Source organism: Phalaenopsis equestris, unplaced genomic scaffold (assembly GCF_001263595.1).
Source record: "Phalaenopsis equestris unplaced genomic scaffold, ASM126359v1 Scaffold000376, whole genome shotgun sequence".
Taxonomy (NCBI): Eukaryota; Viridiplantae; Streptophyta; class Magnoliopsida; order Asparagales; family Orchidaceae; genus Phalaenopsis; species Phalaenopsis equestris.
The window spans coordinates 281,356-304,831 of NW_018164818.1; the positions used below are offsets into that span (position 1 = coordinate 281,356).

At 34.9% G+C, this 23,476-nt stretch overlaps 1 protein-coding gene across 1 annotated transcript; it reads left to right on the top strand.

The window, feature by feature from the left end:
• The first annotated feature begins 232 nt into the window (after positions 1–232).
• Positions 233–19,092, top strand: LOC110026532 (sm-like protein LSM3A). The gene is made up of 3 exons (XM_020727501.1): positions 233–421; positions 6,721–6,816; positions 18,726–19,092. The coding sequence occupies exons 1-3, from the start codon at positions 305–307 to the stop codon at positions 18,804–18,806; spliced, it is 294 nt and encodes a 97-aa protein (XP_020583160.1). The 5' UTR covers positions 233–304; the 3' UTR covers positions 18,807–19,092.
• The last annotated feature ends 4,384 nt before the right edge of the window (positions 19,093–23,476 follow it).

Sequence of the window (23,476 nt, forward strand, 5' to 3'; positions counted from 1 at the left end):
GCTCCTTCTCTGATACCAATCTCTATGGTTTGATGTATAGTGGAAGACATGCACACCTTTGAGAACTAAGCTAAAGCATCCAATATGAAAAATATATTCTTCTAAGAAATATTAAATTTAAATTTTGATTCATAAAAATTAAGTTATTATTTTCAATAAAAACATGTAAATCATAAAATCTACCGCTTAGAACCCGTTTAAAACCCGTTTAGAACCTGTTCAAGGAGAGTCGGGGCTTGAGCACTTCGAGACTTGAGAGTTGAAACTGCGGTTCCCTCTCCACAGAAGCGCGCGAGAGCGAGAAATGTCGACGGAGGAGGAGAGCACGGTGAAAGAACCCCTCGACCTCATCAGGCTCAGTCTTGATGAACGCATATACGTGAAGCTCCGGTCCGACAGAGAGCTCCGAGGAAAGCTTCACGTAAGTTTCTCCTCTGATTCTTCCTTGACTACTCTAGGACCGGCGAAGATGCCCTAATTTATTTCTTTTAGATTTTTATCCATATGCACGCCAATTAACTATTTTGATTTTCTACTTTTATTTTGGGTATAATTTATCTGTGGTATTGTATCCATTTCTAACAAGTTCTTCTGTAATTTATTAGGGTTTTGTTCTTAGGGATTGTTTGGATGCACGGGATAAGGGATTTAGATAGTTAAATCTCTAAAATTCTGCCAAGCTGTCTTTAATTTGCTTAAGGATTTATGGGGTTTTAGTAAATCCCTAATTGGTATTCGGATAAGTAGTATTAGGGCTCATTGGGTTGCTTGTAGATAGAAGGTGTTTTAAAAAGTGAGTGAAATTTTCATTTGTTTGTGTGTGAAAATGTACTTACTAAATTTTTGGCGGCTGTGATTTGTGAAGTTTAACATTTTTAATAATTTGTAGTTACATCCAACCAAACAATTAAATTTAATGAATTTCTGCATTTTTCTGAAATTTGATTTCTATTTTGAATCAAACGAACCCTTAGATAAAATCTAATTTATTTAATTCTGCTAGTTCTGGAATCCCATTTTCTGGCAGATGTGGAATCTTAGAAATTGTTTTGGACTGAACCAATGTTTATCAAGCCAGAGTGAAAAAAAAGAAGGCCAGAGAGGATATGTTTTCAGCCATTGTCACCCATTCTAATAAAGAAAACTAAATAAAGCAGTAAAAAAAATGTCTAAATCTGGGCTTAACTTTGTTGAGCATTGGATCTTATTTTGGGTCCTAGTGGTAAATGGGGAATATTGTAGAAGTCTAGGGGTTTATTTCTAAAATCCTTTTTAAACCCATGTTATGAATGTATAGGTTAGGTTTTTCTAAAAAAAAATTTCTTTATGGTATCAGAGCCAAACCTAGCCGGCTGCTTGGGTTGCGTGAATGGGAAGGAAGTGGAAGGCGAGAAAGGAGGGAGTAGCTTCGGAAGAAGGAAGTTCCTGAGGTCTTTCTGCACCGCTATTTCGTTGGTGCTTTCTAAACTAGCTCCAATGCACAGTGCGTATCGACCTGTCTTAAGAAATTGGGAGAGCTGACCAACGAGAAACTGTAGGCAGGCCTTGCTGCTTCTTGAACTTGGAATGTGCCGAGCCAATAACTTCCCCCCTTCCCACCATTGCTAGTAGAATCTTGGAGGCTTGCCTGCGCTTGTTTCCCATGGGCGCCTTCTGAACGAGCTCCAATCGCTTGCAAGGGTTTCCGAACTAGCTCTAATCGCCCACAAGGGAAATTGGCTATTCCATTGTTGCTTTCCAGCAAGCCCTGCTCAGGACAATTGGGAGCTTCGATGGTCTTCGTACACAACGACTCCTTCGTTTGCTAGGAAGCTGGGGGAAGTGCAGGCTCCTGTGTGCCCAGGAACAAAGAGGTTTAAGCAACTTCGCATGGAACAAAATCAGGTAAGGGCTTCAAATCGGGCATACACAACAAAGAATAGTTAAATTGAGTTTGATATTGATGGTGGGATCGATCAAGATCAGGTAAAAAAGAGGAAATTGCGTGTGATATGGATTTGAATCCTTGTGTTTGAGGATGTCAGGAAACATAGATAATGCGGGAGGTAAAGGATTGTAACTTATGGGGAAGATAGATCATAAAGTTTTAAAGGTCTTAGTTGGGCTAATACAGAGAACTAGCATCTCGATGGGAGCCACCACTTCAGCATGTGCTTCGACTCAGGCGAAGCTAGATTTTCCTCTTGTGCATCTGAAGCTTGATGGATCGACCGCATATCTGAGCTGGTCTTGTCGTATTGAGGCTAGGCTGCTCTAATAGGGAAGTGACTAGAGAGATATCTGACGGGAGTCAAGGCTGAGCCAGAGGGTGGCAGTGTTGAGAGGGATGAGCAGGGGACTACGCACGCCTTATCTTACATCTGACTTCTCAACTCGATGGTTCCATCGATTGTATTATCGGTGGATGACATTCAAAAATTGAAGGACATCAGGGCAAAGCTGAAGCGGACCTATGCTGGGACTAAGAACCACATGAGGATGTTCCAGATTCAACGCGACATAGAGAGAGTAGTACATGATTATAGATCGATTCAATGGTACTTCATAAAGCTGGAACGATTATGGCAAGATCTTGATCGCTTTCCACATATGTTGAGCTGTGGTGATCTGGGGTACAAGAAATGAAAGATCTTTGCACATATGAAGATTATGCAGTTTCTGACTCATCTGAACCTAGGCTTTGATCAAAGGAGATTAGTCCTAGCCCAGGCAACGATCACTTCACTAGATGAGGTCATTGCTATGATGATAAAGGAGGAGAGTCGCATGAAACTACATTATGAGCCTAGTGGATTTCTAAGTGCGCAATCAATTTTGACTGCCTTGAGCTCAGGTATGATAGGTGTTCAAGGGGAAACTCATATGTGCTGCAACTGTGGTAAAGTTGAGCATCTGAGCAAGACCTTTCCTAGGTCACCTAAAAAGAGAGGTGGATGTGGATAGGGTGGAGGCCGGAGTCGTGGTTGTGATCGTGGTGGTCGAAAAAGTGGGAAAGGACCTACTGGGTAAATTTGATGGTAGCAGGTGAGAGAGAGATGTATGATTTTTACCAATGAGGATTATGAGTGTCTGGAATTGTTGAAGAGGAATTAGAAAGCAGTAGGAGATGAGTCTGAGGATGCTTCCAACCAGTCGTCATCAAGGGGTAACATTACTACTTATGCTCACTCTGGTAGAGGTGCTTGTGATACTCATGTTCTTGCCTCTATTTCCACCGCAAGATCATCAGAATGGACAGTAGATCCTGGTTCATCCCAACATTGATAGTTGCTGCTAGAAAGTTTTCTTTCTATTCTCTTCTAGCAGTAGCAGAGAGCATCCAGACTGTTGCTGGTTTAACACAACCTGTAGTTGGTAAGGGTGCATTGAGAGTATCAATTATATGTCTTTGTCTGATGTGTTGCATGCTAATTCTTTTCCGATGAACCTTTTATCCATTAGTGTCTTTTTTCTCTAATTAAATTGTATTGTTTCTTTTGATATTTTTTAGGTGATCTTTCAAGAGAAAAAAAATGGGCTAGATACTTGGGACTGAAATGTGACATAGTGGACTCTAGTACTTGGACCGTGAGGGGATGGACTTAGCTTTGACATCTGTAGTAGAGAGTGATAAAATAAGAGAAGGTTGGAGTGTGAAGGATGTGTTGCTGCTACTTCATAGACGCATGTGACACTCTTTGTTTAATTTATTGAGCCGGTTGTATCATTATTTGTATGAAAAGGCAAACAAACAAAAACTTATTTGTGATGCTTGTGAGTTTGACGAGCATACTAGGAGCTCTTATTATTAGTTATGGGAAGAGAATTTCTGGAATTTTTAACTTGATTCATTCTAATGTTCGGGGACTTTGCTTTACAAGCTCTATGAATGATTATCGATATTTTATGACATTTATCGATTGTTTTTCCCGTTTTACTTGGTTATATTTGATAAAATTAAGGATGATGTATTTGCTTGCTTTAAAGACTTCCACAAGACAATTTAGACTTAATATGATGCAGTAGTGAATGTATTGAAGTTTGATAATTAGACAGAGTATACCAACAAAGTATTTGAGAACTAATTTTCAGTCCAAGAGATACAACATCAAGCCATATGCCTATTCACACTGTACAAAATGGAATAATAGAAAGGAGAAATAGACATCTTCTAGAGATTGTCCGAAGTATGATGATCATAATGAATGTCCTAAAACACTTATGGTGGCAAGTAATTTTGACAGCTGCTCAATTGATCAATAGGATGCCATCGAGGGTGTTGGATTGAAAGTTTCATTGTCAGATTTTGAAATGAGATAACAACAGATCCTTCCTTTGAAAGTATTTGAATGTGTATATTTTGTGAATGATATTTGACCACCAATTGAGAAGCTGGATCCTAGAGCTGTGAAATGTGCGTTCGTAGGTTATTTTGTTACCTAGAAGGGTATGTTTGCTGGAACCCATTATATAAAAGACTGTTTGTGAGCACGAATGTGTTGTTTAGGAAATTTGAACCATACTACACTTAGGAGATGACCTCAAACTTCGATGACTTGCCATATACTGAAGATGTGAGGTAAGAGGGGAGAGTAGCAATGGCGAGAGAGTGTTACATGTGGGAGTAATGCCTTATCCCGCGATGTAGGATGAATTAGTTAAGGAACCAGAAAATGGGGAAAGTGAACCTAGAGGCGGTGGGATTCAAGTTGAAGGAAAGCTAAGGGTGTATTTACAGAGAAAGAAGCAAAATGAGGGAACAGTGCCTGCAGTGCCACTTGTGCTAGCTAATCCCTTGTCCTGGTCTTTCCTGACACTTGAGACATCTATACTATCCACCTTCGACTCAGAACTCCCAGGTGATATGATTCATCCTCTTTCTTCTCATATCCATTCAACTTTAAGGAGGGCCTTGCACAGTAGTGCGAGACATTCTCTCGATCCTTTTGGATAGCAACATGACATTGCTAACTTTGTTTCATAGTATAACATATTTTCTTTACATAGAATATTTATTGCATCTTTGGGTACTGTGTCTATACCCAAGTGTTGACAGTTTGCTATGAAGGTTCTCAAGTGGAAAGTGGCTATGCATGAAGAGCTAGGGCTCTTGATAAAATCAAGCATGAGAGATAATGCCACTACCAGCGGAGAGAAAGGTAGTTGGGTGCAAGTGGATTTTCACGGTGAATCAAACTCTATAGAGAAAGGTGGAGCGGTACAAAACACGACTGGTTGAGAAAAGGTATAGTTAAACATATGACATTGACTTTGATGAAATCTTTGCACCAGTAGCAAATATGAGCACAGTGATGACATTGTTTTTTCTGGCGATGAATGGTAGGTGGAAGAGGTTACACTAACTTGATGTGAAGCATGCATTTCTTCATGATGAGTTTGTGGATGAGGTATATATGGAGATACCACTAATATTCGATACAGTCCAGACAGTGGGCAAGGTGTGTAGCAGAAAGTCATTGTATGACTTGAAATAGTCTCATTGAGTGGTGGATATGAGAAATCAACAGATCAATGTATATCATACTGTGCTCTTTTGACGGCATGAAGACCACACCATCATACTTGCTGCATATGTTGATGACATCATTGTCATAGGTGATAATAAGGGAGAGATTGTCCGACTAAAGATAAGATCGTGTAATGAAATTGAGGCGAATGATCTTGGAAAGCTCAGATACTTTCTTGGGATTGAAGTGGCCCGTGGACCTGAGGGAATGATCTTGTCCCAGAGAAAGTACGTACTAGATCTCCTCATGGAAATATGCGTACTGGGGGTGCAGACCTACAGTCTCTTCAATTAACCAGAAGCATAAGCTGAGTACAAATGCAGGAGAACCGGTTGATCGTGAGAGGTACTAGAGATTTGTGAGCCGCTACATGTATGATCCAAAGAAGTGTCATATGGATGCAGTGTCTGGATTTTGAGGTAACTGAAGTGTGCACTAGAGAAGGGGTTGATCTTCAGGAAGAATGAACATGTAGACATTGAGGGCTTTTGTGACGCCGCTGAGCGAGCTGTGCAAATGACAAAAGATCCACGTCAGGATACTGCATGTTTGTAGGGGGCAACTTGGTCTCTTGGAAGAGCAAGAAACAATATTTAGTAGCGAGGTCAACACTAGAGAGTATAGGGCCATGGCCTTATGAGTTGTCGTGATGATGTGGCTGAGAGCCTTGTTGGTTGAGCTCAAGGTGGAGTAAGGAACTCGAATGAAGTTGTGGTGCGACAACAAGCAGCAATTAACATTGCCAACAACCCAGTGCAACATGATAGAACTAAACATATGGAGATTAATAGATTCTTCATCAAGAAAAACTGAATAGTGGGCTATTGGAGCTAAGTCATGTAGGCACTGGAGAGCAAGTGGCAGACCGTCTTACTAAAGGACTTAGTTCACTAGATTTGTCTCGGTTATGTGACAAGATGGGTTTAGTGGATATTATTTGCCCATTTGAGGGGGAGTGTTGAGAATTAGATTTTATTTAGGTTTCTATTGGTGAACGGGAAATATTGAAGAAGTCGAGGGGTTTATTTGTAAATCATTGTAATACCCTATTTAAGCCCATGTTATGAATGTACAGGTTAGGTTTTTCTGAAAAATTCTTTCTTTTATGTTTATCATATCTGGTTAGTGAGCTGTGATTCTTGTGGCAGGACTTTCTATTTATTTATGATCCTATTGTATGTGTAACAAACTTTTCTTTTTATTGGATTTATAGGCTTATGATCAACATTTGAATATGATACTTGGGGATGTTGAGGAAATCATTACTACTGTGGAGATTGATGATGAAACTTATGAAGAGATTGTTCGGGTAAGTTATCAATTCATGTTTCATTATATAACCTTCAATTTTTATGAACTTTCTGATTTTGGCTTTTTTGTACAAACAATAAACCTACGCATTGGAAGGTTTTGCTTTATGTTTAAATGTGAAGCTTATGTTTATCCCTTTCCTTGTTTGATTTCTTTTTTGACATTGAACTTTTGCTTTTCTATTTATGCTCCTCAAAGCAGTTCCATGCTTGTTCTCCAGTACACCATTTGATGGAAACATCATTTTTTGTTATGAGTTTGTCTATTGACTATGACCTCTGATGGGGAGATTGATACTCTCAAAAGGCTTTATTTAATACGTGGCTTTTACTTGTGATCACGAACATTGTTGTCTATCTCTAAAATTTTGAATGAAATGATTTATTATTTGTTATAATACAGTTTAAAAGCAGAGAAGCTGAATGTCCTTGATTATAGATTTTTGTGCTCTTAGATTTTCTCAATAATTAAATGATCCGATTAGATGTCCAGCTTGAGCAGGATTAGTAAGCAGCAAAAAAGATAAAATATGCTGAATGTTTTAGATTTTTTGGGTGCAAAAGCCTTTTGTTCTTTTATCTTTGAAGTAATTAAAATCTTATCACTAGCAAAGAGACGCAACTTGAAAATAGTGAGATCACTGGGTTCTTGTTGAACTGACCGTAAAAATGACTGTTTCAGCTAAACCCGCTTAGTTATTCATTTTGGTTATATGAGTTTGTGAACTGTACTCTCATTCGAACAAAACTTTAGAGAGAACTTGATTGGTTCAGTTCCAGTTTTTTTTGTGAACTGTACTCTCATTCGAACAAAACATTAGAGAGAACTTGATTGGTTCAGTTCCAGTTTTTTTCCTTTGCAATTAATGAATAGTTCAGAAGTACTAGGGCAAGAAAAAGAAAGAAAAAGAAAGGGAAAATTTGCAGTTGAAACCTGGATGAAGACAAATACATTGGAAGAAAAAAAAGTGGGCCTCACTTTCCTTCTTCATGTTCTGGAGCAACTGGTTTGAGACCACAACTTTCTTTATGCCCTCAACAGCAGTGATGGAAATTCTATCAGGACTTGCAGGTTTTAGAGTAAGCATAAAATGATGAATTTGTTGGTCGTGAGTTTGATCTTTTGATCATCCATACTGGGAAAAAGGTTGGAGGAGAAAACACCTAGGAAAGAGACACAGAAGTTCCTTTATCAAGGTTGATGGCTTGATGTCGCCAATCTGTTTGTCTAATGTTGAAAGATGTGTACTGAGGCTGAGTTGTATTGGGATTTTTAATGTTGTCAATTATGATCAACCTCCACTATGTATAGGCAAAAGCATGTTTTGATTAAAAATAAAAAACCTGGCTACTGATGCCAAGTGAATTGTGTGCAGGCAAATTGGTGTGGATGAATATGCGAATACACGCCCATAATTATTTTACCATGAGCGCAATTGCCTTTGGCTAGGGTGGAATGCAGGGTTGAAATATGTAGCTTGTATAGCTAGCGATCATGATAGTTTGATACGTCTCAACAACAAAATCAGCGAACAAACGGCAACACAATCGCAATAGTTAGGTGGAAAAAACACAAATAAGGGTTGATCTTACAACAATCAAAGGAAAATAAACAAAATACAAGACTGATTTACTATTCGAGAGGTAGATCGTCTCTCCCAAATCCTAGAAAGAGGAAAGAAAACAGCAGCAACAACAAAACATGCATGAAAATAAAATAAACCCTAGGTTCCCTCTTAATAGAATTCTCATACAGCATTTGAAAACTTTCCTTCTAAACTTTCCTTCTAAACTTTCCTCCAAACTCCCATCAATTTCTCCTCCTTGACTATGTGATTATAGCCCTACTGGACCCCACCCCTTCCTTTCCTTCCTCTGCGCCTCGCTCGATTGCCTCCCCTTCTTCCCGCGACAAAGGCGGGCTGGTCTGTGGGCCGGTGGGATTGCAATAGGCCGGTTCCTACTGGACTGGATAAGTACTGGGCGTAACATAGTTATAATGTGCAATTATGTTGGCATAAATTGAAATGTGGAAAGGGAGGTGCAGAGGAACTAAAAATACTATTTACTAGAGAGTAGTGCCCTCTGTCTTAGATTAATCCTCGAATCCAAATTTCATGTGGCAATTTTGGCTGTCCACTCTTTGCATTCAGTGGTTTTAGGAAACTTTTAAATGTGATTTTTTTTGGATTTTCAACGTTTCTAATTACTAAATATGTAGTCAAGATAAACTTTTATCTAGTTTTCAATTTTGGTTCTTTGATTCAGATTGAACATGATGGTGAGCAATGTTTAACTGATGCTAACACAAAACATTAATTTGTTGACTTTTGTATGATATAAATTGGATCCTGTGAATTTGTCTATGTTTTCGAGCTGATTAAAGTTTTTATGGGCGCAAATTTTGCATCTTGAATATTGAGGTGAAAAATTATTCTTGAAAAACTAGGGTAAAAAGATGCTGCTAAAAAAGCCATTGATTTCTATTTTGTAGACATATGGCTGAAAAATGGCCTATGATAGAAAGCACAAAACAGAATATTACCACCCTTATTTTATATGCTCTTCAAAAATTTTGTTTATAATATGCTTGCAATATGTCTTCATGTAGGAGTATGTGAAGGAGGACCAATCAAGAAAGGGTCTATTTCTGCATATGAAAATTTAAACATAAAATGAATGTTGTACACAAAAATTGAATCATTCTCAAAATCTTAAGCATAGGAACTATGCAAATTCATCATAAGAAAAAACATGATCTTAGATAGAAGGGCTCAATTGAGAATGAGCTCACAATGATCTTCCCCACAAAGCTTAGAATTCTCATAAGATATTTCTCTTTAAGCTGAGATCTTCTCAGCATCACTTGAAGGGGGGAGACAAGAGAGATCTTTTCCATCTTGTCCACATTGATTTCTTGATAGAGCTTTTCATTAAACTTCAATTTTTACCTTACGTAGCTTTTGCTGTTCTCAGCGGATCACATTGCTTTGTTGCTTAGTATGGTTTTGTGGTTTCATTTGCTGAGGTTGAGGTTTGTGGCTAGTATGATTTTTATAACCATGTAATTATAACATATTGGTTGGGGTATTTATGTCTCCGTTTCATTGACAAAAGGTAAAACATTAAATGGATACTATGAAACAAAGACTGCTTCTGTGGCTGGATTCTTCTTGTGTTGAATGGAAATTCTTGAGTTGCATAATTGCACTAAAAAACTAAAGAAGTATGACTAATCAAGAATTGCTTTTTTTTGAAACCAAAAATAGGTCATAAGCAATATCCAAATGTAATCTAAATTATTCACATTGATGCTTCAAAACCTAACATGATGAAAAACTTTTTGATTCTTTCTAAAGTTTTAATACTGTCAGTTATAATCCTTTTTTATTTTTTAATTTTCTAGGGTTGGTTTGAATCTCTGTCCTTTCACTTGGTGACCAAAGGCAACATATTTCAACCAAAAGGTTGGCTTTATATTTTGGAGATGTGAAGTGAATTTTAATTCATTTTTTCTATAAAACCTATCATAGTAAGCTGAAACTAAAGGAAAATGTGAGGCAATGTTGATTTGAATATTATACAGTTTTTAATATTTTAAAGTTCTATTTGGGGCCAACTATAGATATTTCTAAAACTAATTGTTAAATAGTTGCTGGGATAATAATTTTTGGAGAGTTCTGATTATTATAAATTTGGAAGATCTACATGCTTATACCTCTCAATGCTTTTGTGTTTACTTAGCTAACTCCTAAACTTAAATTTTTACCTATATGCTACCTTGCTTCTGCATGAAAATGTGTATTTTACTTTTTAAAAGCTAAAAATAGTGATATCTTTGATGTGATATAAAAGATTTATGTGCTATGAATGTAAAAAGCAAATTTTGGGTGTTATCTATGCAAATTCATAGGGAATTTGGTGGTATTTATGTAAATGCCCCCCTAAAATTTTTATTTTCTGGTTAAATTTTGATAACTATTTTTTTGTTACTATTGTACTCTGCCTGATTTGGTTCTAAAAAGATACTTACTAACGTAGATATTTTTGCAAAATAACAAGAAATTTATAGCCAAATAGAGCTGTGGTTGTCGTCTGAAAAGCAAAACTATGTAAAAGAAATAGACAATTAACAATGTTCTAATTATCCAAATGTAATTTGTACATATTGAGACGTTTGTTATAAATTTGGATACTTCCCAACAAACAATCACCTGAATATCACTTTCATCATTAATTCATTATACTCCATTCATTTTTGTCTGAGTGTTGTTTGAGGTGTTGACTTATATGAAGCAGAAAAGCTTTAAAAAGCCTTTTGTGTTGATGTTCAATATGTGTTAGGACACATCTATGAAATGCCCTAGCATGTATTTTACATGTTAAAATTTTGTATCATTCTTTTTTTTCCTCAAAATTAAAGCTAGACATAGTCTAAACACATCTTGAGATGTTAAGTTATGCTAACCTATCCATCTTGTTTTTGATATGAGGGATTCTACAATTGAAAATGCGAAGATTCATCGATCAGTATGCAGGAAAGAGGAATGACGAAGAGTCCATTTTATAAAATGGTGCACGGCTTTCTTTTGTTAAATAAGGAACAAAGAATAGTCGTTTCAATGTACATCCCATTATCAATGGTTAACGATTTTAGTTGCTAAATACGTTTTCTTTTAACTTGAGGTATTATTGCCATGATTATCTTGGTGAGCCTCTTAATTTTGTTGGTCTACATAGAAGTTTAAGTTATTGAAGAGAGAAATAGATGTTCGAAAGTCATTTTCCATTTTCTGACTGTTGAAAAACAGAGCAGGGTGAAATTGTTCATTGTTAGCTTCTTTAGATTTAATGTTGCTTTTTTTATTAAACTTGATTTGACTTTTTTTTTAGGGTGCATTGATTCAAAAGGCTTAGTAGATGTTTTATAGTGTTAGTATCCAACAAATATGAAATTTTGTTCCTAAATTACTTGCACTATCATTTTTCTCATATTTTGAAAGAAATTTGAGTGCATATTCTTTTATTAATTTACTTGCGATAAATAATATCACCTCAAAGGGGTGAATTTTTTATTTCGTGCACACTAATATTTTCTTTTGATGAAGACAATGTAAATACCAATTAACTAACATCTACTAATACACATGAGATTTGGAGTCTCCATAAATGCTTCATTAAGTATTTAATATTATGATTACACCGATCACAACTATGAATCATTGTTCTTATTTTTCACGCAGCATCAAAAGCGTGTTTTTCATTAAAGGTCCTGAGGGATGATGAGCCCCATTGCCATTTTTCTTATTTTTTTCATACAATGGTTTTCCCTTTTTTTAGCTTGTCATTAATACACGGTCTTATGAACATAAATCTTAATTGGAAATAACGTGGTGATTGTACATTTAATGGAGGCTTATTAGTACACTTGCTAAACGATCTACCTCCTTTAGGTTGGTAATTTTTTTTTTTTTTTGATGTATTCAGTATATAGAGTAGGAGTTTTAGATCATTAAAAACACATTTGTTTATTTTCTTTAGTGATAAAATGAATGAGTTAAGAAAATATATTCAAATTATGATCAAGAGTTTTACACTACTATTCAATCACTTCGGTAGATGGAGTGCCAAATAAAAGATGGCTTGATTAATCCTAATACTATATAACCCAACGCATCTTATAAAATTCATAGAACTAGGCACAACGACTTAATTCCAATTCATGCTTTTCAAAACTTGCAAATTTTATTATTCTTTTGAGCAACATATTAGAGAGGTTGCTCCTTATAAAATGCTTTAACTGGTAACAAATAGAAGCTGATGAAGTTCAATCCAGAATTGGTGAGAATGTAGCGAGTAATAGAGCCATCATCATAGAACTTTGAAATGATACCCATTGACTAGAGATATCTTTAGCCCTTGCAGATAATGATTAAAGAATGCGCCCATTTAATTGTTCATAGTCTAAGGGCCTCTTGTTATGTTACGGAAATATAGATAATAGAAAAGTGTGATGCAAACTGATAAAAAGAAGGTGATAGATAATTGATTGTAGTGGATGTATATTAAGTGACTTATTGTTCGTTTGGGCCAGCTTATAAGTGCGGGCAGTGCTTTCAAAACGCTGCCCTCCCGTTTGGTAAACACGTTTAGACTGAGTTTTGAAAAATGGAGGTTTTGATTATCTAATAACCGGGCCGCGGGATTCACACTGCGACTCGTGTTTCGTTCGCCACTTTTAACCCGCTTATCCTCGTCTCTGCGGCCCGCATTTCGTTTGCCACTTTTACCCCACCTGCCCTCATCTCTCTCACGTCTATCTGCTCACAATCGCTTCTCTCCAGCGACGAAAATTATCTTCGCGATACATGGCTGGGATGGCAACGAAGGGATGGCTCCTTACAGAGACCACCAAAACTCCCATCTTTCTCATCCTTCCACACCGCTCCGACCAAGAAAAAGCATATTCACGCCCTACTTCCTCTTTGTTTGTCTCGGGTTTACTTAAGTTTGCTGATTCACAAAATATATCGCGAATCAGCGCCACTTTGGGATTTACGAGAGGCGTTTTTTGCTATTTGAGGATTTGGTGTAGAAGGAATGCACTACAGCCTTGCAGGAGTTTCTGGATTTTGGATGTTCGGTCGGAGATGTTTGATTGTCATTTTTTATGCTTTATAAGATTTGTCAATGATGAGATCAAAATTCTAGCAGTGATATTTGCACTAAGGAACAAAGTTTGGGTGCTAGATATGCAAATATATAAAATTTTTGGGATAAATGGGGAAATTGCCCAATGTGCTAGTTATATTGGTTTAAAACTAGTTCAAATTTGGGGTTAAGGATTAAACTTTGCAAAGCAACCCTTGATTATTACGAGTTGTCCCTTATTAGTTGTAGCTTCATCTAAAATGGATTTTTAGGCATGGTTCTGCAAATGAATATATTGTGCGAATGTATGGATAATTTCACATTTTATGAGGCATATGAAGCAGCTATACCCCACTAGAGGCTTTTGTTCTTTTGTTTTTATAAGGATTACTTTGGCATTTTCTTTTTTTTTATTGGGACTGATTTAAGTGTTTGGGGTTTAGGATTGAACTTTGCAAAGCAACCCTTGATTATTACGAGTTATCCCTTATTAGTTGTAGTTTCATCTAAAATGGATTTTTAGGCATGGTTCTGCAAATGAATATATTGTGCGAATGTATGGATAATTTCACATTTTATGAGGCATATGAAGCAGCTATACCCCTCTAGAGGCTTTTGTTTTTATAAGGATTACTTTGGCATTTTCTTTTTTCTTATTAGGGCTGATTTAAGTGTTTGAAGTTGTAACTTTATTTCCTTCTCTCTACTTGTTGATATTAGTTTCCAATGCCTAATGTCGCATCAAATTGTATCTTTGATCTCCAATCATATATTATAATGAAAAACTGTGTCTAGCTATTTAAGCATGATAAAAATGTTCTGATGAAGCTTTTAGGGATAAAAAATCAGAAGATTTAAAACATAGATACACTCTCAAAAATAGAATTTATTTTTCTGTTTCTGCAATATCGAATGTATTGCCAAGACAGTTCCGTTACAAATAACAATACATAACAAAGGCCGAATAATCATTTATCCATAAACAACTACAAATCAGCTGTTTTCAAACAGCTGCCCCAAACAACCAGCTTGCTTATCATGATAAGCTGCTCATCAACAACTTATAAGAATAAACTGCTTATTATCTGGATAAGCTGGATAAGCTGGATAAGCTGCAGCTGTCCCAAACAGACCCTTATTATATTTAAAAAAACAACTATGGTTGCTTGAAGGATAGGGAAAGGGTGAAGAGCAATGGGAGAAGGGCATTTTTCTTCTTTTTTTTTCTTTTGCGCAGGCAACTAATGAGATTGGGATGAGATCAATCTGAACTAGGAAACAATTAGGTTTTAGAACTTTTGTTACATTGTTGGAAGAGAAATTTTGTATATTATTTATCAAAATGTGCTCTCAGTATATAAACATGTAAGTGGAGTACAAAATGAAGAAAATAATAAGGCGAGTATCCTTAATTAAGTGGGCATAAAAATTGTATTTTATCTTATTTAGTGCTGTCTTTTAACAACATTTTTCATTTTTTTGATGAATTTTTCATTTTTTAATGTTCTTATAAAAACAAATGTTTACAATGATGATTCTTATCGAGAATAGATTTTTTTTTTGTTTAGATGTTTGTTGTGCTTTATTTCTATGACTGTTTCAGTTGGTTTTTTTTTCTCTTGGTTTGTCTAATTTCTTTTTTGGATTTGTTGTCAATGTTCCTATGGTTGATTTGTTGTTGATTAAAATCGGTATGAATACTTTGTTATTTTTAAATCTTTGCACTGTAGCGTATTTCTTGTTTCTTATTGATTTGTGATTGTTTAGGGTTGGATTACAGATTGACTTATTTTGTTTCTTTGCACTATAGCATGAGATTGAAGTTTTCCTAAGTAGCTATTATTCCACTACATCAAATATGGGATTCTATTAGAACTCGAGAGGCTGAAACTTACTTTGGACTGACGCTATAATAGGATTTAGTAATACAAGCCAGGAATCTATCCTGCAATTTTTTATCTTACAACTACTATCAACAACCGTAGTTTTTCCTTTTCTGTTATTATTCAACCTTTTATGGAAGAGTTCAGGCTGCACTGCCCAACATTTTTATTAGGTATGTCTAGATATTTGACAATAACCACAAAGGTCTTTTCAACATTCGGTTAGAGTTGGAGCAGGCTTTGGGGCGTTGCTTGTCTTTTTATATTTTTTTTTTTATGTTTTCTTATAATTTTAGAATGTCTTGAAGATTTTGGTGCCTTTTCTTTCTCATGTTGATTCTTGCATTGCATGACCATCATGATCATGCATAACTTGATTGAGATCATTTACTGGAAACAAACTTCTTTTGCAATTTGTGGATAAAGTTTTGTGGTGTATTTCATCAAAGTTTATACATCCTTGAGATTTACCTTTAGAATTATTCCGACTTAGTTGGTTTGCAATTTGCCGAGATGAGAATGATTAGGTGGATGATTGGCTTTACACTTAGAGATAAAATGCGAAATGAATATATCCATGATAGGGTTGATGTAGCTCCATTGACGGATAAAATTAGAGAGAGTCGTCTTAGGTGGTTTGGTCACATTAAACCTCGACCATCGGATGATCCGATTGGGAGAGTAGATGTTTTAGATTCGATTTATGTTAAGAAAGGCAGAGGTAGACCTAGGAAGACTTGGGTTTATTGTATAAAAAATGATCTTAATTTATTAGAAGTAAATGAAAATACGACACTAAATAGGACGCATCAGAGAAAAATGATTCATGTAGCCGACCCCACGTAGTGGGATTAAGGCTTTGTTGTTGTTGTTGTTGTTGTTGTAGGAATCCTTGGATTTCACCGATTGCTCTTGGCATTGTCTGAAATTGCTTTATTTATTTCATTGATCTTTTATATACATTATTATGTGGAGCGCATGATCACTAAAATCACATATTGATGTTAATTTATCTTTAGATGGGCATTCTACACATAAAGGAATGCTGACTCAACATTTTTTAGACGAAGGGAATCTCTCAATGTTAGTCAATCCATGCAGCGTGTTCCCCGGCATTAATTGTCCCATTATATGTAAGGATGCCCACTTTGGCTTTTACCTCAAGTGTAATTGTATCCTTCATGAATGATATCTATCTTTCATGAATGGTAAGCCTATCATTTTCTTCATCATCTTCAGCCATGTTTGCATCTAGCTTGGAAAGAGGAGAATATGAATTTGCCCACTAGTCACAACTAGGTTAATTTGCATCATCATCATCGGCCTCGTCATGATGGCCTTATCCTTATCAAACCAGCCCTTTAATTAGCTAGATTAGGTGTTAAGTTTATTTATTTATTTTTTATTTTTTTTTGTATCGCTAATAGCTTTCTATGGGGCATGAAGATAAGAAACAGCTGTTCCTTATTTTTATACCAGCTTCTTGTTTGAAGGAAAGTGTAAAAATGATCCTCTGATTCTTTGCAAGGGATCATTTTAATCCCAGACTCTATAAAAATGTTTACGTAGCCCCCAAATTCTTTTAATATGGCTTGAAAAAGTCCACATGGAGGATTATTTTAGCTCTTAGTATGGAGACTAATTTGACAGTTATTTAGACTCTGGCTAAAATGACCTCATACAAATAGTCAGTTGACTATTTTTAGGCTTTAATATTCTTGTTTGCAGTCCTCACCAAGTAATGATATTGTGATGCCGGCTTAGTTCATAAACCATTCCCTAAATTTAGTTTCTTCACTGTAGATAGATCCCCTTCTAAGGATTTGAGTTTTTGTTATGCCCATCTTGATTTCATCCTTATCTCCTAATGTTCTAAAACTGCATTTCGTATTTGTAATAGTGGATTTGGCATTCATCAACTTATTGTTCAAGTAAACGAGCTTATGAAATTAATCTCGTAATCTGTATATCATGTGTCATGGTGCTGTTTTATAGTTGCTATGATCGTCTTCTCATCACACCAATGCAGTATATTTAAGACCTAGGTACATATTAGTCTTTTACTTCTATTGGTGACTCCAGCTCTTAAAAAAGTTGTGCAAGTCGTTCGGATATGGCAGCTTGCTTTAGGTTTTAAAATCTAACATAACATGAGCTGAGTTCAATTATGTCATATTTGTTTTAGTTGCATTAGAAATGATATTTGCCTTCTTTCTAATATACTCGCACTGCTTGAGAAAACGGGCAATGCAGATAGGGGTTCATGGCAAACATAATGTATGCGAGTAAATTTAAATGGCCTTTCTCGATGGAAATTTCCTGTTAGATTTAGCCGGATGTGGAATACTATGAGAAAGGATGGCATATTAGAGAATCCTTGTCCACAGAGACATTAACCTTGTAAAAAGTTTAAATATGATCACACTTTAGTTTTTCTTCCTGCAAACTTGACTTATTCTTGAACAGATGGTTCTACTATATCATGATGATGTTTGTAATCATTTTTTATTTTTTATATTCTTCTTTTATTTTTAAAAATATGTTTGTTTGATATATTTTTCACTAGTTTTGATTTTTTTTTTAACAAGTCAACTTACTATTTTGTTTTTAAAACACTCAAAATGCTGAAAAAAATGTCTTAATATTTTTTAAAAACAACTAAATATATTTTAAACATGTCTTATTTTAAATTAACTCAACCAAAATAAAATATAAATAAAAAATAAAGAAATAAATAAAATAAACCCCAAATGCGCCCTAAAATTTCTTCCAAATTCCTTTATGGCTTGGTAGGTTTAAAAGATCTTAAAATGTAACTTTTTTTTGCAGATTTTGAGCGCTTCATAAGATCCCAAATCTAACTGCTTGTTCAATGAAACGTCAACGCGGCTAATCTCTTTCAACTATGCAAAGTATTAAACTTAAAAGTATTACAGTTTAAAAATCCTACCAGTTTGATTACATCAAAACTCAATCTTCTGCAGAAGATGCTGCCTACCACAATAAGGATGCACCAAGCCATTAGCCTTGTACTCATGTTGTACCAAAAACGTACTAATACCATAAGTGGGGCCAGTCTCTCGAACATATTTAACTAGGCAGATGATTTAGATTTATGCAGTGAGCAGATCGTTTTTACCCGCATGTTATTTTTTTCACATGTGGTACGTGCTCTTCAATTTATAACACACCCTAAATAACTTTTGTCAGTTTTGAGTGCAATAAACTGTTAAAAAGGTTACCGTTTCTCTCATTCTGTCTATTAGCCTTATCAGGGTTTTTTCTTTTTAGCAAAAGTTGAGCTAATTTCTGTTGAATAAAATGCAAAATGGCGTAGTATGCCTTTTTGACATATTTTGTGTATTTTTCTCCAGACTACAAGGCGTACCATGCCTTTTCTTTTTGTCAGAGGAGATGGAGTGATTCTTGTTTCACCACCACTAAGATCAACTTGAAAGTTGCAGAACCTTTATGCAAATCAGAGGTTAAGATGCCCTATGTCGCTCATTTATTGTGTCATTTAAATTAGGATCTCTCTCTCTCTCTCTCTCTCTCTCTCTCTCTCTCTCTCTCTCTCTCTCTCTAATCTTACTGAGCCTGAGCCAAATGCGTTGCTATGTTTACTAACGCAATGCTCGTCTTAATTTTATGCTGTGTTTTTCTCGTCAGCTTTTATTTCATAGTAAATGATTTTTGAAAGAAGCCGTAATGTCTGATTCTAATGGAAAGGAGTTTAGGACTTGGAAGTTTGTTTGGTGTTTGGCGCATTGATTTTAGGGGCATTTACATGCATACCTCTAATTCCCATATATTTGCATATCTAACTCCCAAACTTTATGTTTTACATGATACCACCCAAATATTTCATAGCACATATGAAAACCAAAATGCATATTTTTCATGCATGGGCAAAATGGCATGCATGTAAAAATTGAAAAGCTAAGTGTTAGATTTGTGAATACGTAGGAATTGACTGGTATGTATGTAAATCTTCCTTGATTTTGTTTGTTTTCAAACAAATGCTTTTAGCTCATTTTTTCATACCAAATATTGTCGCTTTTATCACCATTTTCTAATGTATTTTAGCCCGCTAGTCTGTTAGCTTATTGGAAAGAAAACATGGCGCTTCAAATTATATGTTAATCCTCAATGCACATGATGACATTTGGACGTTTCAGTTTTGCCGTAGTGGCATGTTTTTGATGTCGGAAGTATCTTTATTGGTGTAAAATTGTTTGTTAAAATTTAGTGAGATTGTCAGTTTGAAAGTATTTGTCAGCAGCTTGAAAGATTCTTCTATTTAATTAGTTTAGGATAAATTAAAATTATCTAAACATTAGATAATTCTAATTTTTCGTTATAGGTGTATAAATTATATTCATTGTATCAAAAGGAGGGGGGGACTATTTGGTTGTAGATATTGGGAGAGTAAAGTTACATATATATATTTTTATATATTAGTTTTGATGAATTTAGACTTTGCTAAATTTGATGACTTTGCTAAATTTTTGTTTTTGATTTTAGGGGCTATCAGTGCTTGTTATGTGTTTCTCGTTGCTAATATTTAATTTTATTTTTTTTTGGGTTTAGGGTTTAGGTTGGAATTTGGTGTATTAAAATTTTTTTTTTTTTTTTTTTCGTAATTTTTTTGTGAATAAAATGGTGTTTTAAAGTTACAAACTTGACTGGAATTTGATTTGAGGTATGTTGCAATAAAAATTGTTTACTATTAAAAATATTTTGGAGCTTGATGAAATCATAATTGAGCGGGATATTTCAAGGAAATGATTGTACTTTCTCTCAGCTATCCCATATTGTTGTGGGTTATCAAAATATGAACTAACATGGATGATGGACAATTTCATTTTTTTTTTACTTAAGATATTGCTAAGGATAGGGTTGAAATATTTTTTTTCAATTTTTTTAATTTGAAAATTTAAATTATACAGTAGAAGTGAGTTTGAATTGTCATGAAATGTTTGAAATATTTGAGTTGTATTGGATTTTTCCTTCAGCAGAATGTCCAAGTAGTCCTACTATGGTCGTCAATAAATGACACAACCCATCTAATTCCACAAAGTTTTCATCTTTGAAGATCTATAAATATCGTTGTGTATACTGAAAAAAGAATGTGGGTTTACCTTGAATGATGAGATTATTATTTCGAGTGTGTTTGACGAATTGACGAATCTCTCACAATGGTTTTTTTATTGATAAATAAATGATGATACGACTTAAGCAATGAAATTGAATTTAAGATGACCCAAACAATAATGTCATAACACGATCTGTTTTTCGATAGATATAGACTAAACATACTTAGAAAATTGAGGTAAATATAGGGATGTGTTCATTTGTGTTTAGGCAGAAATTTTTTATGAGCAGCTACAAACGTTTATGCATTTTAATACTGTCAAGTATTTTTCTCGATTCCACCACCTGAAATTCATAAGAGTTCATAAAGAATTTATATGGACATTTCATATCTTGAGTAATCTTATTGATTGATATCATATTATAGTCTAACTGTGAAACATCCAAGGATTCACAACCATCTTACCAAAAAAAAAAAAAATCTAAGAAATAATTATACATGTCAAATTGTTAAGATTAAGATTTACATGAACTACTCTTAACACTTCAATGTGACCATCAAGTTAATTCTTGTATTTTATTTCTTGTAAGCTTCTACTTGTTCTAGCTCAATGCTAAATTCAAGAATCATGGTAGGAAAGTTCCTAATGAATGAGTCTCATAATTGGTAAGATATTCCTGTATCTTGGGTAGACCACAATTTTCTTGGAAGCCCATTACAACTATTTTTTATTTGAATCTCATCCCTTTTTATTTTTCTTTCTTCTCACAGAACCGCTAGTTACTTATCATCTTTTGGTGTTTCGAGTGCTTTGTCTATGCCTACGTATTGTTTTCCTCAATGACATAATTTTCAATAACATTGGTGGCTTCTTTATAAGATTTTGGCTCATCTTCATTCATCAAATCCTTAATAACGGTGTATATAATGAGATTAATATGTTTCCATACCTTTGTGATACTTTTAACATCACACTACTTTCTATCTCCAGCAAATTCCCATGCAATGTTTTGCACTTTTTTAATAATCTACATCATATTCTTCAAGGTTTGTTTCAACATGCTGATATTGACATCATGACTTTCTTGGCTTGATTGTATCCCTTTCATTCAATGAGTTGTTCTTTTTACCTCTTGCCTGAAATAAAATCAACTGCCTCGCCTTCCTTAGAGCCTAAGATTCAGTCTTATTATAGGAGCTCTTTAGTTAGGTCCTTAATATATTTTCTTAGTGGCTAGGTGAACACTACACAAAGCAATAAATTCGAACCCAATATCATCTGTTCTCTCTCGATTTGAAATGAACTTAATATTAGTCATTGACCACCTAGAGTGAAGTCAAGCAGACCACATTTAGGTCACTAAGAACCAAACAGTAAACCAAATCAACACTTAGGGCCCGTTTTAGGCAGCTTATTTGGTGCAGTGGCGTTTTGAAAACGCACCTGGACTGTTTGGGTAAACTGTGTTTTGACAGCTTATGCTTTTTGAAAACGCTGAAAACAGAGTTTTCACACCGTATCTATCTAGGTGCGGTGGCAGCTTTTTGGCAGCGGTCTGATTTTTCCATAAAAATAAAAATTTTTTATAGTCACCGCACCTAGCTTATCAGCAGATTATTTTTAATCAGCTTATCAACAAATTATTCAATAAACTGCAGTGCCCCAAACAGACCCTTAGTTACCCTATGAGATCCACTACATCAATTTAACCCCATTACTCAAGCATTTGGTTCTAACGCACTAAATTAATTTATATGTTATTGAGAAACATACTTGAGTAGAATTCAAACTTTAAAATTGTGGGCAAGATAGTAGAATACCCAAGGGCGCCTTTTGAAATTCAAACAAAATAAAACAAATTAAATGAATTGAGCTTAGCCAAGTGTCCCAAAAGGCTTGTTTTGGCTACCAAAATCAAAATTCATAATTGGACTCAAAATTGGTGAGTTGTTATAATTAACCATATGACACAGTAAGAAGGATGTTTGGGTAAAACTCACCTATAGCCCCCTAAATTCAACTCAAATCAAATTAATAGAAATATAAATCAAAAGTTTAGTAAATTTATTCAATTTGAACTTAAATTTAAACTCAAATTGAGCCAGCTGGTGTAGTTAACCCGTATGTAATATTGTTTCCTTTAGGAGTGTGTTGAGTTGAAATCATCTATGTGCAACTCAAACTGAATACACCCTTCCCACTTCTTATGTATTTACAAATCAAGTACCTAGTTTTTTTTTTATAACATTTATGCCACCCAAATCCTTCTTATCACATTAAAAAATACAGCATTTTAACTCTTAAAGGTGAAACACACCTTCTTATGCATGAGTTGGCATAACTTTTAAAGGTGAAACACACCTTCTTATGCATGAGTTGGCATATATATGTAAGAAATAAAGTTTAGGTGCTAGATGTATAAATTCAAAAGGGTTGAGTGGTCTGTATGTAAATCTTAAACAAGCAAATTAAAACAAATAATCAACAACTAAAAAATAAAATGAAACCAACACAAAGAAGACATGACCAAAACTATAAACTTTAGTGAAAGGCGTTGAAGTGAAAAAGAGCTTGAAAATTCAGCATCAAATAAAATGATGGAAACCGAGACAATCTATTGCGACAACAGCTAGAATCAATTTAGCTGTAATAAAATCTTTCCATTCCAATAGCATGTATCAAGAAAAAGTCATTGTTAACTACAACTAGAGCTGTCAAAACGACTCGTTGTTCGCGAACAGCTCGTGTTCGGTTCGTTAAAAAGCTCGTGTTCGGCTCGTTAATTTCGTTCGTTAAGGAGCCGAACACGAACTAAGATGTGTTCGTTCGTGTTCGGCTCGTTTTGGCTCGAAATACTGCTCTTCAAGTTTATATATATATATAAAGTAGTATTTTAAAAAAATCTAATTGACTACAAGGCTACAAAGATTTATAATCAATTAAAATATTGATTAAGAAAATAGAATAAAAATAATTAAATTAGATTCAAATGATGTTTTAATATAAATAATAATTTTTAAATCTTGCTC

Excerpts from the sequence above, each read along its gene's own strand:
- LOC110026532 (XM_020727501.1), top strand. The coding sequence starts at position 305 with ATGTCGACGGAGGAGGAGAGCACGGTGAAAGAACCCCTCGACCTCATC. Across the intron at positions 422-6,720 it reads AGCTCCGAGGAAAGCTTCAC|GCTTATGATCAACATTTGAA; the intron begins GTAAGTTTCTCC and ends TTGGATTTATAG. Across the intron at positions 6,817-18,725 it reads CTTATGAAGAGATTGTTCGG|ACTACAAGGCGTACCATGCC; the intron begins GTAAGTTATCAA and ends ATTTTTCTCCAG.